General features: G+C 43.8%; 1 protein-coding gene across 1 annotated transcript in view; it reads left to right on the forward strand.

Moving 5' to 3' along the window:
- PTPDC1 (protein tyrosine phosphatase domain containing 1) overlaps window positions 1-16,732 on the forward strand; it is an 86,954-nt gene that overhangs the window by 56,639 nt on the left and 13,583 nt on the right. Inside the window, exons 3-7 of the mRNA XM_008154614.3 lie at window positions 7,241-7,412; window positions 9,575-9,655; window positions 9,889-10,007; window positions 11,261-11,398; window positions 12,862-14,075. Coding sequence (XP_008152836.2) covers window positions 7,241-7,412; window positions 9,575-9,655; window positions 9,889-10,007; window positions 11,261-11,398; window positions 12,862-14,075 — 1,724 coding nt within the window. The remainder of the gene's footprint in view (window positions 1-7,240; window positions 7,413-9,574; window positions 9,656-9,888; window positions 10,008-11,260; window positions 11,399-12,861; window positions 14,076-16,732) is intronic.

Genomic DNA, 16,732 nt, shown 5'->3' on the forward strand with positions numbered 1-16,732 from the left:
GTCTGACTGCTGGTTTAGGCCCGACCCCTGGGGTCAGGCCTAAACCGGCAGTCGGACATCCCCCAAAGGGTCCCAGATTGGAGAGGATGCAGACTGAGCTGAGGGGACCTCCCCTCCCCCGTGCACAAATTTCATGCACCGGGCCTCTAGTCTATAATAATAAAAGTGTAATATGCTAATTAAACCGACGACCTTCCGGACGAAGCCACAGCGGGGGGCCAAGTCCCTTGCACAAATTTCGTGCATCGGGCCTCTAGAATTGAGATATAATCAGTGAAGCTTGAGTGAAGTCTGTGGAATAAAGGGCCACTAGTAATGTGTCAGTCATACTTTAGGAAAATTATAGAGAAGAACCTCTTTATTTATGGGAAATAAATGCTGTTATTTGGAGGAATGGGACAGCATATCTGGAGCTGCTTCTCAAATGGTTCTGGAGAAAATATTCTTCGTTATAACTTTTCTGTAAATTTGAGATTGATTAAAAATAAAATCCTCTCCAAAGAGTTTTTAAAATTAAAGTTAAGTTGTTCAGCTAGTTTGCATGCTGCTGAGCAGTCAGAACCAGTCCATCTTGAAGCAGAGGCCATCGGAGACCTTAAGCAGAGCCGTTTCAGGGCAGGCAGAGACCAAAGTTAAATAGAAGGTGAGGATGAGACTGGTGACAAATGGAAATGATAGACATGGGCAGCTTTTTTTGGAGTTTAGCTGTGGAGGGAGAAGAGGGGCCCTTAGAAGGAGAATCATAGTGAAGGATCTGGAAGCAATGATATACTAGGGATGTCTGAAAAAATTAAGTTATCCTAAATAGGGGAGATCTTGTAGAAGTTTTGTCTTCAGATATTTGAAAACCTTGCAAGTCAGGTACTTTGTGTTGTTTTTGTTTGTTTGTTTTAGAGGGATGAACTTACAACAAGTGCTTACAGAGAAAATGGATTTTGACTCAACATTAGAAAACCTTGAGCTATCCAGCAGTTGAATAATTAGTTGCCATGTGAAAAGTGAGCTCCTATCACAAAAAGTGGAAAACGAGAGGTTGGAAAGTAGGTGTTCTAGCCCAGTTCCTGGACGTGACTCCTTTATTGATTTAGGGATGAGGTTAGATGGACCTCCTGCTCCCACCCCATTCTCTGGCCTATTGTTGCACAAGTATTTTAGCAGGAATTCTTAGCCCTTTCTGAAATCTTGAGTGTAACAGGAAATTACCAGTTTTTGAAGTTCATCTTTAATTTTGTTTATTGTGCTTATTACAAGTGTAGATAATTTCACATTGCAGTGACCAGTATCTCATTTTATTCCTTAGATATTACTCTGGATGATTCTGAGTAAAACTGTTGGTGTGTTACTGGTGGAGAGAGGTCCTCATCCCCACCTGTTGCTCGTGGGGGTGGATTTCTTGCAATATCCCAAGAAAAAGAATTTTCTGAGACTTGCGAGGGAGGATGAGATATTGTAGAAAGCTTTATTTCTGTGGGATTATACCCCTGAGATTCCAAGATCCCATTTCTCTTAGTCCAGTCATAGAAGAAGTATAGCTGGGGCTTCGGCAAAGCTAAAATCAGAGCCAGTGTCCAGAATTTTCTTTCCATGTTGGAGCCAAGTCCAGACCAGCATCAGTCCATTAGTCCATTGCATGTGGGGTCGGCGAATGCAAGGAAGCCACGAGTCAAGAGCAACAAGAGAGAGAACTCCTTTATTATGAGATTATGTATTCCCAAATTTTTGCAGGCTTGCATTGGTTCCATCCATTCTGACAAATGTGTGGTTCCCCAGGTTTGACTGACAGGTATTTTCCCTGGTCACCCCAGCTTCACTGCACATGTGTCTGTCCTTTGTTGGACCCCTCCCCCCAGTGATCTACAGAGAATGGGCAGGTGGTTCCCTGGGGGTTGCAATTGCAGCTCCTGGAGAAGCTGCCCAAATGACCAGCCTGTAATGTCTGGCCTTCTCTTTATTCCTTTTCTGTTGTTAATAACTAGCTAATTACAACAGTATCTGGTGGGACACACACACGTGCAAGCAGGCCAGTGGCAGCGCCGTGTCCATTATGCTGGGAGAGGGGTCTTTTATACATTGACTAGTATCCGTTTGCACGAAGATTCGTGCAATAGACCTTCATTCACCTGGCTGCCTGCACCAGTTTTCTGCTGGCACCGGGGACCCAGGCCTTGGCTGTGGCCACCGCCTTCTGCCTTCTTTCAGGGTCGGGGCTTGGCCCCGGGCGGTGGCCTTGGGCTCGGCCACACCCAACATCCCTGCTAAGGATCGAAGGAGCCGGCCCCCAGTGGTTTCCTGTGATCCGTGCAGGCTCCCCGCTGGTGCTCAAGGCCGGGAAAGCCGAGCCCAAGGCCGGGAAAGCCTCCACCCGAGGCTTTCCCGGCCTTGTGTTCCGCCACACCCCAACGTCCCTGCAACGGTTTCCTGGTGGGCGTGGTTGGTGGGCGTGGCTTGGTTAGTGGGCGTGGCTTGGGCATAGCAAAGGTGCGGTCAATTTGCATATTTGTCTATTATAAGGTAAGATGATCACAGCAGCTCAGGAGAGTGTAGGATTGCTTGTAGCGATTATATTCTGTGTTGTTTTCCTACTTTTTCTTGAAGGCTGACTTTTTTTTTTTTTAGAGACAGCACATTTAGAAGTGAGAAGGTTAGGGACAGTAATGAGGCAAGGGTCCCCTATGATTTTATATTTGTGAAATATAGAAAACTGACATTTTCTTATATATTTAGAAAAATATGGCATCAAAGGAGAAAAAATAGATCAGTTGTTAGGAGGTATGTGGGAAAACAACAGTAGTGCTGGTTCTTGTGGCCTACAAATGAGTAACGATTGTGCAGGATGGAGGAAAGGAAAGCAGAGAGAGGCGAATGCGGCTGAGGATAACGAGCTTCTACAGAAGCTCTCTGTGGCTGCCAGGAAAAGGGTTCTGTGCCTTTTAAGTGTCTGCTGAAAGCATGGCCCTTAATAAAAATCACTAAAAAATTCCATGCTCTATAAAATATGAAATAGAAACTAGTATAGTCTTGCTGCTCCATTTATCTAAAGATAAGGCTTCTGGGTTTTTTCTATTGATAATTTAAATAAAAATTAAAATGTTATTTCTAAGAGTCTGAACGATTTATCATTAGCAAACTAGAACTGATCCCTATTTAATTTTTAATTGATTTTTAGGTTGTGGCACAAATATGCTTTCTTATAGATTTGTGAAACAAAAACGTGGGTATATATAACGAAATTGATCCACAAAATTAACCATAGGAGATTTCTGGGGTCCAGGAGGTTGGCACAAAACCCTATCAGAGACAGCATCTTTTGATCTGTATTTTAGTTCTGTATTTCTCTCTGATCTCAGAAATAAAACCTGTGTTGAGTTGCTAAACATATTCCCTCTTTCAGCATCTTCATACTTAGTTGTTGAAATATGTGAATCCTATATAATAAAATGCTAATATGCAAATAGACCAAACGGCGGAACGACCAGTTGCTATGATGTGCCCTGACCACCAGGGGGCAGACGCTCAATGCAGGAGCTGCCCCCTGGTGGTCAGTGAGTTCCCACAGGATGAGTGCTGCTCAGCCAGAAGCCCTGAGCTGGGCTCACGGCTGGTAAGCACAGCGGCGGTGGCGGGAGCCTCTCCCACTTCTACGGCAGTACTAAGGATGTCTGACTGATGGCTCCCGGACTGCAAGAGGGCACAGGCCGGGCTGAGGGACCGCCCCCCCCCCCCCCGAGTGCATGAATTTCGTGCACTGGGTCTCTAGTAAAAATACAAGCTTTGAAAATTAATTTTGCTCACCAGTCATACCATCCCTAGGAATCTCTTACCTAATAATAGACAAACGTGTAAATTGACCGTACCTTCACTACGCCCACAGCCAATCAGGAGTGAGTATGCAAATTAACCTTACAAAGCTGGAAGGTTAATTTGCATATGCAGGTGCAGACGCCTGCTATGAGGGGGAGGGAGGGGGGCAGAGGGAGCTACAGGAGTGGTGCTCCAGCTGGGAGCGAGGACTTGGTGGCTCCCAGGCGGCCCAAGAGCGGGAACTCGCCGGCTCCCAGGCGGCCGGGAGAGAAGCCAGGGGAAGGAAGGCCTATTCTTGCACGAATATCATGTAACGGGCCTCTAGTTTACTAAATAAGAAAGCATAGAATCAGAAAGGTTCTAGTCCTGAAAATGTTTGTCTTATTTTTAAATAAAATCATGGATAATAACATAAATATCCAAGAGCTAAGGAATGAATAGGTAAATTATGTTGCATCAGCTAAATGTGTCATAATTATTGTGTTTCCATTTAATAAAAATCAAATGATAAAACTAAAGCAAAAAGTGTATTTACAATATGATTATAAACATGCAGAAAATCCACATGCCTAGGGACAAAGACTGGAGGGAGATGAGTCTGGAATGTTCAGGGTGTGATTGGCAGTACACTTCCCTATAAAGCCATTTGGCATAAATAAATCTAGTTTTTAAAAATGGATATGGCTGGGAGTTTTGCCAAGGAATAGTTTGGAGCATGAGTTGTGGAGTGACAGTTCTGTTGTGTCTAGGGGAAGCGCAGGCCTCTGCCCCCGCCTACCAGGCCCACAGGTCAGCTGCGCTCCACCTCAGCACCAGTCTAGTTGCAGGCACATGCCAGCACCCATCGGAGCCCCGGGTGATGTTGAGGACATGCCAAGAAAGAGGGCTGCTTTGGCTCCACTTCCCTAAATATTCCTACTCAGGGTCCCTGAATGTCTAGTAACTGAGTATGCTTAAATGGTTACGTGTTTACTATTTGAGGTCAGCCCAGTGCTTAAGATATCACAGCAAAACTTACTCCTGAGATGATACGTTAACTATCCCTTCCTTAGCTTCATCAAGATTAGTCCCCCTCATCAAACTTATTTTCTGCTTCAGAACCATTGAGAGCAGAGTCCCCTGGACTCTCCTCTGTAGATGTCCTTAGAGTTGCAGACATAGGGATCTCCCATTCGCTGGCTGAGACTTCCTTTGCCACCTCGCATGCCTTGTATCTCAAATGGAGCTTGCTTGCCAGGTTGTCACACACCTCCTCACTGGCTCCTGTGTTCAGCAGTAGCGTCAGTGTCTCTCTGCTGCTCACTTAGGGAGGGAGTCCCGGCACTGTCTCCAGCCCGTCCTCCAGCTGCCATCTGTCTGCCTCTGCACTGTCTCACACCCGTGCTTTGCTCCAGTTACTGTCCGTAGGTCCCTGGTTTTGTGATTCCGGCCCTGTCTCTGCAGGGCAGCGTGAACCTCTGCACAGAGACTTGTTCAGAACTTGAGTCTGACTCCCTGATCCCCAGGTAGCAGATGTGCGCCCCTTAGTCGGGGGCCTTCTGCCATCAGGTTCCAACTTGCCTTCCACACAGCACCAACTCTTCTCTCCTGTAAAGTTCTGGAAGCTGTGCTTCTGGATTGGTTACATTAAAAACAATTATTCTCTGTTGCTGTACACAAAATAGCAAGGGCATGGTGTTACACTTTGAGTAGGAATTTGAGCACCAAATTGTCTTATTTGACAGAGTGCATCCTGTTGGGGAGATGGGTTCATTTTAAAACATGCTTGCTTAAAGCATTGTTAATTGTTAAAATAAAAAAGGACAAAACAAAAAAGAGTCCTATCTGTGGCAGTAGATTGTTTCCATGTGCACATGGCTAAAATACCATTTTGGAGACAGACAAAAGGATGAGGGGTGGAGTGTTGGGGTGGGGGGCGGTACAGCCTGACATTAACCAAGAAAGAGGAGGACAATTGGTGGTTGTTAGAGTTTCTGTTCCCTTTATATTCTTTATCGTCAAGTTACAACACCCCCTCACCCAGTTCCTTTTTAAAAAATGTGATATTTAGTGAGGTTTGTTTGTAGGCCTCTGCCAAGACATTACCCAAGCTTCTTTCTTCCCAGTCACCAACAAAAGGCACAGAATTGTGTTTTGAGTTTTTGAGAAGCCTGACTATTATAACTATTCAATAAAGGCATCACCAAGAATTGGGTTTTCACATTCTAAAAATAAAAACATAAAAGTAAATGTCTTCTGATTAATATGTCAACCTTACAGAAGTCTTTATTTGTTCCATCCAAGTATTTAGTAGTTCTGCCAAGAAAACAAGATTTTTTTGGTTTTAAAAAAATGGAGTGGTGTTTTAATAATGTTATAAGATATCCAGCATGTCCCACTTCATTACAGTTAACTTTCTATCATTACAGTATTTTAGATGTAATATTTTGGGCAGTCAGATCTTTTAAATGTTTGAAAAACAAAATAGAATAGTCATAATTTAGGAATAATTCATTTAAAATACATGTTTCCTCCACATATTTGAACAATCTGTCCAAAACACAGCTCATTCATGTGGGACTTTGCCTGTGCAACTCTGAGTGGGAATCAGTACTTTCTTTGTTCGTCACTATGGAAACAAGTCAGCCTATCCTGAATGGCTGTTAGATCATGCAGAGTGATGCTCTTATCTCAGTGTAACTTCATCAGGGAGCAAGCTGGCACTGACATCTCCTGGCCTCCAGCTCTCCTCCTGGGGGCCCAGCGCCATGCAGGACCCGCCCCGGCGGCTCTCGGCCATGCCCTTCCTCAGCTCCTTCTTACAGGGCCGCCGGCACTCGGCCTCAGACACAGTACTGAGGCTGCCGCAGGGGCAGCACGGCTCCGGCTCCGCCACCAAGATGCTCTCCTCATCCTCTCTCCAGGTGATGCTAGCTGTGTCCTCTCTCAGCTGCGCCAAGAGAAATCCAACTTGTCCCGAGAGAAAAAGTAAAACTCCTTTTCTTCTTAAAGATTGCCTCAACTTTGAGTTTAAATTTAAGGAATGTGAAAAGGCTGTGCTGTGCTTATACCTTATTAATTTTTGACCATTCTGCATTATACTTTTTACTGTCTGTTATGCTGAGAGTTTCAGTGGATATATAATAGATAAAATGATTGACTGTTGTGTGTTTTTTGTTTAAAAACGTAGTTCTGAACAAACCTCACTCCCTTATAAAAGATCTGCTTTTATGGTTTCTTCTCTTTGTGACCAATATGACATGTGGAGATTGTGTACAAAAGAGTTTCCTACATTAAGAGATAGTGAACTTACATGCAATGAATATGGATTTAATCTTGACACAATAAAGGGTGGTTAGCACCAGCTCCTCATCTGCAACCTGAGATAAAATGGAAGCCGTTTCCCAGTCACTGTTCTGTTTGGAGAGTGGAATTTCAAATCCCTTCCTGCATGTTCTAGGCAATTCAGGACGTCCAACACCGAAGTATACAAAAGTTGGAGAGCGTTTACGGCATGTCATTCCTGGACACATGGCCTGCTCCATGGCCTGTGGGGGCAAAGCTTGCAAATATGAAAATCCAGCCCGCTGGAGTGAGCAGGAGCAGGCCATTAAGGGGATCTACTCATCCTGGTGAGTGATTCTGTCAGTCTGTTGTAGCTCTTCCCTGCGGCTAAGTTGAAAAAGGTAGTGAAGATGTATGTGGTGCTGGATGGCAGGAGGCCGTGGAAGAGGATGTATGGGGTTTTGAAGTCAGAACCTTGTCTCCCATCTCTTGCTGCCTGACAAGCTGTGGCCTGCTCACATAGGCACTCTGAACCTCAGTTTTCTCATCTGTGAAATGGAAATAATATAACCAATGCCATAGGGTCTTTTTTTAATTAAGTGAAATAATGTATGTAAATATCTTAAAGAAATGATAACTAGATAGCTCTTAAATTTCGGAATTTGCTAGAAATAATAAAAATGCTGCCCTAACCAGTTTGGCTCAGTGGATAGAGCATCGGCCTGTGGACTGAAAGGTCCCAGGTTTGATTCCGGTCAAGGGCATGTACCTTGGTTGCAGGCACATCCCCAGTAGGAGGTGTGCAGGAGGCAGCTGATCAATGTTTCTCTCTCATCGATGTTTCTGACTCTCTATCCCTCTCCCTTCCTCTCTGTAAAAAATCAATATAATGTATTTTTTAAAAAATGCTGAGCTATAAATTTTAAAAATTATGAGGTAGTTTCCAATTTCATACAGGTAAGCTTTAACCTTGCTTTAATTTTGGTCCTGTTCTCTGTGTGAAAGGACCCACTTTCACACAAACACATCTTCAGTCTGCCTCAATAGAGTGGTACAAGTTGTCAGTTCAGTGGACAGTATGAGATGCTTGCATTTTTTATGGTTTATTAATAGTAAACTGTTAAGTAGATCTTTTCAATGTAGTGATACCTGAAAAGTTTTGATAATCAGACCAAATCTTATTTGAAAATCACTGTTTAAAGAATTCTGGTGATGAATCAATTTATATAGCAAGAATCCATTTACAGATTAGATAATTTGTTGACCAGAGTCTCTAAATTGCAACCCACACTTTTTCATACTGGATTTGCTGGGGACATGGATTTGGATAATGTTGGGGGTCCAGTGTCACTGTTCTGCACAGATCATATTCTAGTGCGTCACTGTCTTTCTTAAAGAATCTTGTGAGAAAGCCAACACTATTCCTGATGTAAATTTCTAATAATGCAGCTTAAGGCCACATTAATATTTTTTATTTGTTTTTTACTGAACCATCTGAATCTTTTTTTGCCTCTGCTGATATTAAGTTACATCTCTCCTCATCTCATACCAAGTATTGTTAAATCTTGGATCTTCTAATGTTTTGGGGGGCCCTGTTGAATTTCAGGCATTACCCCAAGGTGAGGGATTGGTATCTTTTTGGATCCTGCCCTGTTTATTTAACTCCTCTCGGGTTCATATGACCCACATCTTTTGGTAGACTGCATGATGTACCTTTCACGCAGCCATTTGTTTGGTCTCTGTCCATTCGTGCAGTCAATAAACATGCATTTGGCTACAGGCCAGGCACTGTGCTAGACACTTTCAAGTTATTACCTCTTCTTCATCAAAGTATTGTGAAGTAGGCATTGGTAAAGTCATTTTATTGATGAAGAGATTGAGGGCCAGAGAAACTTAAGTAATGTGCTACACAGCGTTTAGAAAGTAGAAAAGCCAGCATTTGAAACCAGGCCCAACTGATTCCAAAGATTTTGTTTTTTGCTAAATTGCAATAACTCAGCATTTATTAATAACCACGTGTGGGGATTTTTGCTGAAGACTTTACATCTGTATCATGTTGACTTCTCACACCAGCCGTCCAAGGCAGGTGTTTTTATTCTATTTAACACACAGGTAGCTAAACTGAAAATAGCTCAAGAACTAAAAATGCCTCCTGCTTGTCCTCCTCATGGTTAAAAACCTTTGGATAACGAACCTAGACTGTCACCTTTGCTGCCAGTTGAGGTTTCTCCATCATGTCCACTAGAATCTCTTGAGTGTCCTTGAAAATGTTTTATTGCAGTACATACTTAGGCCCTGGAATTTTCCCAGAGATTTAAGCAGCTAGGTAGGGTTTTTTTAGGGCCCTAATCATAATGCAAAATTTAGGCCAGATTTGGATAAGGAGATTTTTATCTTACAGAGTTATTGAAATCCTAGAAAAAGTAGTGGCTTAATACCCTGCTCTCAGTCCATGGAGCTGGAATGTTCTAGGTTTTGTGATTTCACCAGTCCTTTCTCCCATCTGTAGGATCACTGATAACATCCTGGCCATGGCTCGCCCGTCCACTGAGCTCCTTGAGAAATACTGCATCATCGAGCAGTTTCGTAGGTAAAATGTCCCATTGTTCATACAGTAGAATAAGCCAGCTCATGTTTTCTCTTCCATTGCTTTTGACATCGATGGGAAAGGGTTTTCATTTTAACAATAGGTGTAAAGAACCTATTTCGAATAAGATATTTGAGAATAATTGGTAATGTTTATTAATGCTAAAAGTGATTACTTTTTTTTTTTTAATGCTAGCTAATTCTCAGTATGACTCATTCTTTTCTTTTTCTTTTAAGCCGTGGCTTAAAAACAGTCATTAACCTGCAGCGGCCTGGTGAGCACGCCAGCTGTGGGAACCCTTTGGAACAAGAAAGTGGCTTCACGTACCTTCCTGAGGCCTTCATGGAGGCTGGCAGTAAGTCCTTCCACGCCTCTCTCCATGAGTTACCGAGACCGTACCCAGAGACTTTGGTCTGCTCAGCTCTTAGCTTTAAAAGGCGATGGAGCCGAAACGGTGTGGCTCAGTGGATAGAGCGTCGGCCTGCGGACTCAAGGGTCCCAGGTTCGATCCCGGTCAAGGGCATGTACCTTGGTTGTGGGCACATCCCCAGTAGGGGGTGTGCAAGAGGCAGCTGATCGATGTTTCTCTCTCATCGATGTTTCTAACTCTCTATCCCTCTCCCTTCCTCTCTGTAAAAAATCAATAAAATATATTTAAAAAAATAAAATAATAATAATAAAAGATGAAAGGCGATGGAAATAACTGTGTAGTAGTAGAGCTCCTAAACATGAAGAGGAGCTCACTTTAACTTTAAAGAACGCTACCATTCTTCTGTGGTATTGCTGTTGAAAGGGCAGGCTTTCTTTTTCTGTGAGAGGGACCTTGGGAGGAGACCCTGTAGAAATAATGGTAACATTTGATTAGTGATTGCATTAACATTAACAGTATGTCAGACCTGTCATCTCATTTTACCCTTACAGCAGTCAAGTAACAGTTGTTTCTGCTTCACATGAGGCCACACAGGCTTAGCAAGTTCTGCTTTGCCCACAGTCACACAGCCTAACTGTGTTAGCAGGATTGGAACTCAGGACTCGCTGATGCTTTTGCTGCTGCACAGCAGTTCTGCCCCTGGGTAGGATCCTAGGATTCCTTATGTGACACTTTCAGAAGCTCCTTAGTCACAAGAACTTAGGAGTGGGATCCCACCAGGTTAGAAAGGATCAACCAGTGCGATTTTGGAACTTTTTTAAAGAAGCTTTTACCTAGCTCTTTTTTCCCCACTGGGTGAAAAAATCTGCACCATCTTCTGCTGTTTATCAGTCATTTAGGCTATGCTTCACCAGGATTATGCTTTCTCTTCAGAGCTGAGGTATCTGGATGTAGATTACTGACTTTATTAACTTGCAGTCCTGCTTTTCCATAATTCTTTCTGGCCGAGTTTCAGCAGGAAATGCCTTAAGTAATAGGGAATGTGCTTTGTAAGAATTGTTAACAATAAACTTACTGGAAATGTAAAAAGCCTATTATTCTAGGCCTACACATCTAGTGAGATCTGCGTGCCTTACAGCTTTTACTCTTCATGAATTCACTCACTTTCTTCACATATTCTTGCAAGTATTTTCCTATATGTTGATGTTTTTTTTCCTGTTCTCTTTTTCATTGCCCAGTTTATTTCTACAATTTCGGATGGAAGGATTATGGTGTAGCGTCGCTTACCACCATCTTAGATATGGTGAAGGTGATGACATTTGCCTTACAAGAAGGAAAAGTAGCTATCCATTGTCATGCAGGGCTTGGTCGAACAGGTAAATTCTAGAAGGTTGTTTTATTGCCTTGTAGTATATTTAAACATATAAAGAATAATATTTTTTAATATCTAATGTCTTTAAAAATAGTAATGAAAACAGCAAGCATTGTTTTACCTACTGTTCTAAGCATTTTACACTGTCTTATTAATAAATCTTTAGCAACATAGTGGGTTTTGAAACAGACTAAGCAATTTGCTACATCAAGTTAGTGGAAGGGCCAAGATTTAAATTCATGACTGTCAGAATTTTGTTTGTGAAGGAGAGTCTATCCATGCCTGGAATTCTATATAAAAATCAGTTATTTTACTTAAACAGGCAGCAGAATCTCAGTGTCTTGCTGATATTGGGGCAGAAATAAAGACTGATGAGTTGGAATCTTCATTACCATTTGGTTCAACCAGACACCTGAGCTTGACTCTGGCCATAGTGTACCTGTGTACCTGCCATGGAGTCTCCCACCTGCTCAGGAGCTTTGTTAGGGGAATGCTTTGTTAGGGGAATACTGTTAAGGCTGTTTTCCTAATGTAAAGTGCTTATAGCAATATAGAATTATGTCATGGTATGGAAAAAAACACATATTCATGTAGAGACAAGTCTACAAGAAGAATTGTCGGGGGAAAATAGATTGTGAATGTGAATACTTCCCAAATTTAAAAATGTCCAAGTTGGTAGAATGCCAGGCAGGAATATTCCAGCAACTGATGCAAAGGCAGGAGTGGGAACTTCCAAGTGTAGTATATGGATCCATTGGATGGAAATTTTCAGAAACTGTTAAATGGGAAATAGAAGCAGGATTTTATTTCTCCCATGTTAGAGTTGGGCATAAGAGGATAAACATGCTAGATCACCTCCCCATACTCCCCAATTACTCAGTCATTCCCCTATTTCACTCAGTGATTCGCCCCAACTCCATGCTGACTCCCCTTACTCCACACTTAGTCATCCCCCACTCACTCCACAATTACTCCATCATCCCCCTTACTCCACACTTAGTCATCCCCCACTCACTCCACAATTACTCCGTCATCCCCCTTACTCCACACTTACTCATCCCCCACTCACTCCGCCATTACTCCGTCATCCCCCTTACTCCACACTTAGTCATCCCCCACTCACTCCACAATTACTCCTTCATCCCCCTTACTCCACACTTAGTCATCCCCCACTCACTCCGCCATTACTCCATCATCCCCCCTTACTCCACACTTAGCTTCACTGCCACAGTTTCTGTGCTTCCTCTGGGTACAGTGGGTACTGAGTGTTCTCAGTCAAGACAAGGGGTACCATATAGACAAATAAATATATAAACACCTTTGCAAAAAGCTACAAAGTTATATTATCCTTAAAACGTTTCCCTATTTATATGGTTTCTAACACATATAAAATTTAAATCATCTGAGAGTGATAAATAAAAATATATATAAGCTTTCTCATCCAGTTTTTTCTTCTTCACTACGTAGGTGTTTTAATAGCTTGTTACTTAGTTTTTGCAACAAGAATGACTGCTGATCAAGCCATTATATTTGTTCGGGCAAAGCGTCCGAATTCCATTCAGACTCGAGGACAACTACTGTGTGTGAGGGAATTTACTCAGTTTCTGATTCCTCTTCGCAACATATTCTCTTGCTGTGACCCCAAAGCACATGCTGTCACCTTAACACAATATCTGACTCGCCAGCGGCATCTACTTCATGGTTATGAGGCGCGACTTCTGAAACACGTGCCAAAAATTATCCACCTTGTGTGCAAATTGCTGCTCGACTTAGCTGAGAACAGGCCCATAGTGACAGAAGAAGCAGTAGAGGCACCTGGCCTCTCAGCGGAAATTGAAAAGACCGTTTCTGAGGTGGTCACAATGCAGCTGGATAGAGAGTTACTGAGGCACGACAGTGAGGCGTCGGACTCCTTCACTCCCACTGCAGTGGCGGTGGATGTTGAGAATCAGGATAGGATTCTTTCCAGTGAGCAAGAGTTTGACCCTCTTTGGAAGAGACGGAATGTAGAGTGCCTTCAGCCCCTGACTCACCTGAAAAGGCAACTCAGCTACAGCGACTCAGATTTACAGAGAGCCGAGTCACTTCTGGAGCAGTCAGGGTCCCCATGGACAGCATCTGCTCAGATCTCATTCTGCCACATCCCTAGGCAGAGGACGCCTATAGGCCACTGTGACACCCCACAGACTCCACAGCTGGATTTCAATAAGGAAATGCTGGTCCACAATACATTTTCTTTCTGGAATCCAACTAAATTGGGAGGCTTAGAACGACTCAAAGATGACGGGTCACCAATTTTCCAAAGGAAGAATATTCCAAAGGAAGTACAGCGGAGTAGAACCTTCTCTTCAGGTTCATCCAACCCTGGGGAACCAGTTACACCCAATGTTGCAGATATCCCCAAGAAACCACACTGTTCTCCCCAGCAAGGGACCCCATGTCATTGTGAAGTTCATGGTGGCTACAGCAGTCCTGTGTACTATGGCTCCAGCCCCAAAGCACAGTCCTCGGTTGGACCTAAAACACAGAGCAGCAAAGATGTGCCTGAAGTCACTCCACACACTGCTCTACAGTCTGAATTGAGTGTTGAAGAAAGGAGAATACTGGCAGCCAAAGCCCTGGCAAACTTAAGTGAGTTTGCAGAAAAGGAGGAAGTGAAAAGGAAGGTAGAAATGTGGCAGGTATTTGCATTTCAATTAATTATATGTGCTTGGGAAATACTTATGTCAGAGCAAAAACATCATATATTTTCCCAGACTTACTTGTAGAATTAGGAAGACATGTTTGTTATAATACTTTCAAACTTCAGGTTTCTGGGCTGTAATAGGAGCCCGTTGTCATGGAAATGACAGACTGTCTTCAGTCTCCTGTGAAAGAAGCACTTGGCAGGGTGCCTGAGTGAGAGAGGCATGGATAGGACTGATATTAGTAGTTTCCTTCTTTCTTGCTGGGTTTGTGGGATAGACTGACAGACAGATGTACAGGCCATAGCAGACAGCTGTAAACTGACCTGAAGGATCTCTAGGCCAACCCAAGGCCTAGCAGGGAGCCACATTTTGAGAACACTGACATATAAATGAAATCAGAGCAAATTCTTTTCCAAAGGTCATCCACACAAGTGTTGAGTGAGGTCTGGAGGGAGCATGACAGATGCTATCTGCTCAGCATTCCCTCTGCAGACTCCCCGGTCCTGCCCCAGTGAGGCACCTGTCAGATCTGGAAAAGCAAATGGAAGCAACTACAGAGTACCTGTGTGCCATTGGTTTCTGAGGTTAGGTCTTTTGGGTCCCTTTCTTGGCTTTTACTTGAAATTTAAAATTTTAACCCTTTTTTGAGTAGTACTTTCACTAGAAAGACAGTCTTCAATCAACCACACTCTCTGCCCTGAATGAGCAGCTGATCTAGAGGAAAGGCCGGCCTTATAAGCTTAGTTTTCAGAAACAGGTAAACTGCCCAGTGGGGGCTGACCCAGGGAGGCCTGGCTTAGTGAAATCTTGACTTGTTAGCCCATAATCAACTACAAGTTATTTGTATGGCTGCTCTTCTATATCCTGCCATTAATTAAGCAAAGTGTGTGCACTTTCTAGGAGGACCAGAACCTTCCTGCTGCAGAGGAAGGAACATAGACGTGGAGCCTCATGTCAGCTTATAACTGTAACGGGAGGAGAGCACCTCACACACTTTCTCCATCAGAATTGGTTTGCTCAGTGAATAGTTAAATGTGGTGGGGGTTTTTTTGGGGTTTTTTTTTTCAACATGAAGCGTATTCTTTATTTTCTGCTCATACCTGAACAAGCCTTCCACCCAGTGGGCAGGTCTTGCTGCTGCGTTGCTGTGTGTCACGGTAGCTAACAGCAGACCCTTTAGCTTTAGGTGTGATAGCTCGTGCCCCTCGTGGGCCAGCCCCCTCTGTGCCCACACTGCTTAGTGTGGTACATGGGCCACATTGTTTCAACATGTAACATATATGAAAGCATTTTCTAGAGGTAACTACAACTGTTTTGTTTGGATAGGGTTGCCTTTTTTTTTCTCTTTTAGAGTTTATTATAAGTCTTTCAGTAATAAGAACAAATTAATTGAATTCTGGAAAGAGTAAAATAAGAGGGCTTCCGGTCAAGATGGCGGAAGGTAATTGCCTTCTCCCACAACCACATCAAAATTACAACTGAACTACTGAAGAACCATCATTCAAAATCGCCTGAAACCTAGCTGAACAGAACTCCTATAACTAAGGATATAAGGAAGAAGCCATGTGAAGACTGGTAGCAGGGGCAGAACTCAGAACAGGTTGGTCCTACAACCATAGTGTGACAGTTTTAAATAAGGAGGGATATCTCCACTGCAGAGGTTCCCCCTGAGGAGCAAGGGCCCAGCCCCACACCACATTCCACCAGTCCTATCTTCCAGTCTAGGAGGAGGAGTTCCCATAACTTCTGGCTGTTAAAACCAGCATAGATGGTGACTAACTGAGACGGAGGGCTCCTGGAGTTCCAGGTATTCCACTTAAAGGGCCTGTGCACACACTTAGACTCACAGCAGCTTGAAATGTGCCAGGAACATACAAGGAGGAACTAAGCTGTCCAGCAAGGGCTGGAGAGGCAGCTTTCTCCCAGACAGAAGTGCTGTCAAAGACCATATTTCCTTTGCTGAGTCCTCCCCCATAGAGCCTGCAGGTGGGCACCATATCTGAGTCTCCATCAACCTGGCTAACACTGTTCGCTCTTCCCTGGTGATTCCTTGAGACCCTCCTCCACCTAAATTTCAGGCCCACCCAAGCTGTTTCCAGTGGCTTTTCCATCTAACAGCCTGTATTGGCTCATGCTGCAGACTTTCCCAAAATCTCAAACAAGCAGCATCTGGTCTCAGAATGACCTGTACCTCTTGCTAAGTGGCCCCTAGCTTGACACTATTGGCAGCCAGCCTTGGTAGGCAGCTTAGCCTCTCCTGATCCCCTCCAAGCCTAGCATAAGTAGCAGCCATCTGCAGATCGCTTTGTAGCTCATGTCCCGTGGCCCTGGGCAGGGCACAGGCAGCAGCTGACCTTGTCCTGCACCTTCTGGAGGCCCCAGAGCCAGCACACCTGGTGGACAGCTTCAGAACATGCCAAAACACCACCCAACCACCTCCATAAGTGACACACTCAACCACACACAAGGTGTGGTCTCAGTGGGCATCAGAGCCCCACTGAAGCAAGTCCTGCTCCATGGGGTCAGCCCCTGCACAGCAGATCCTCCATAGTGGTCGTGGCCAGTCTTCATGGCAAAATGGCCTGTTGGTAAATTTTTCCCATTGACATACCAATAGCAATAAATTACATCAGGAGGGTGCACACAGTTCA

Source organism: Eptesicus fuscus, chromosome 15 (genome assembly GCF_027574615.1).
Source record: "Eptesicus fuscus isolate TK198812 chromosome 15, DD_ASM_mEF_20220401, whole genome shotgun sequence".
NCBI classification, from domain to species: Eukaryota; Metazoa; Chordata; class Mammalia; order Chiroptera; family Vespertilionidae; genus Eptesicus; species Eptesicus fuscus.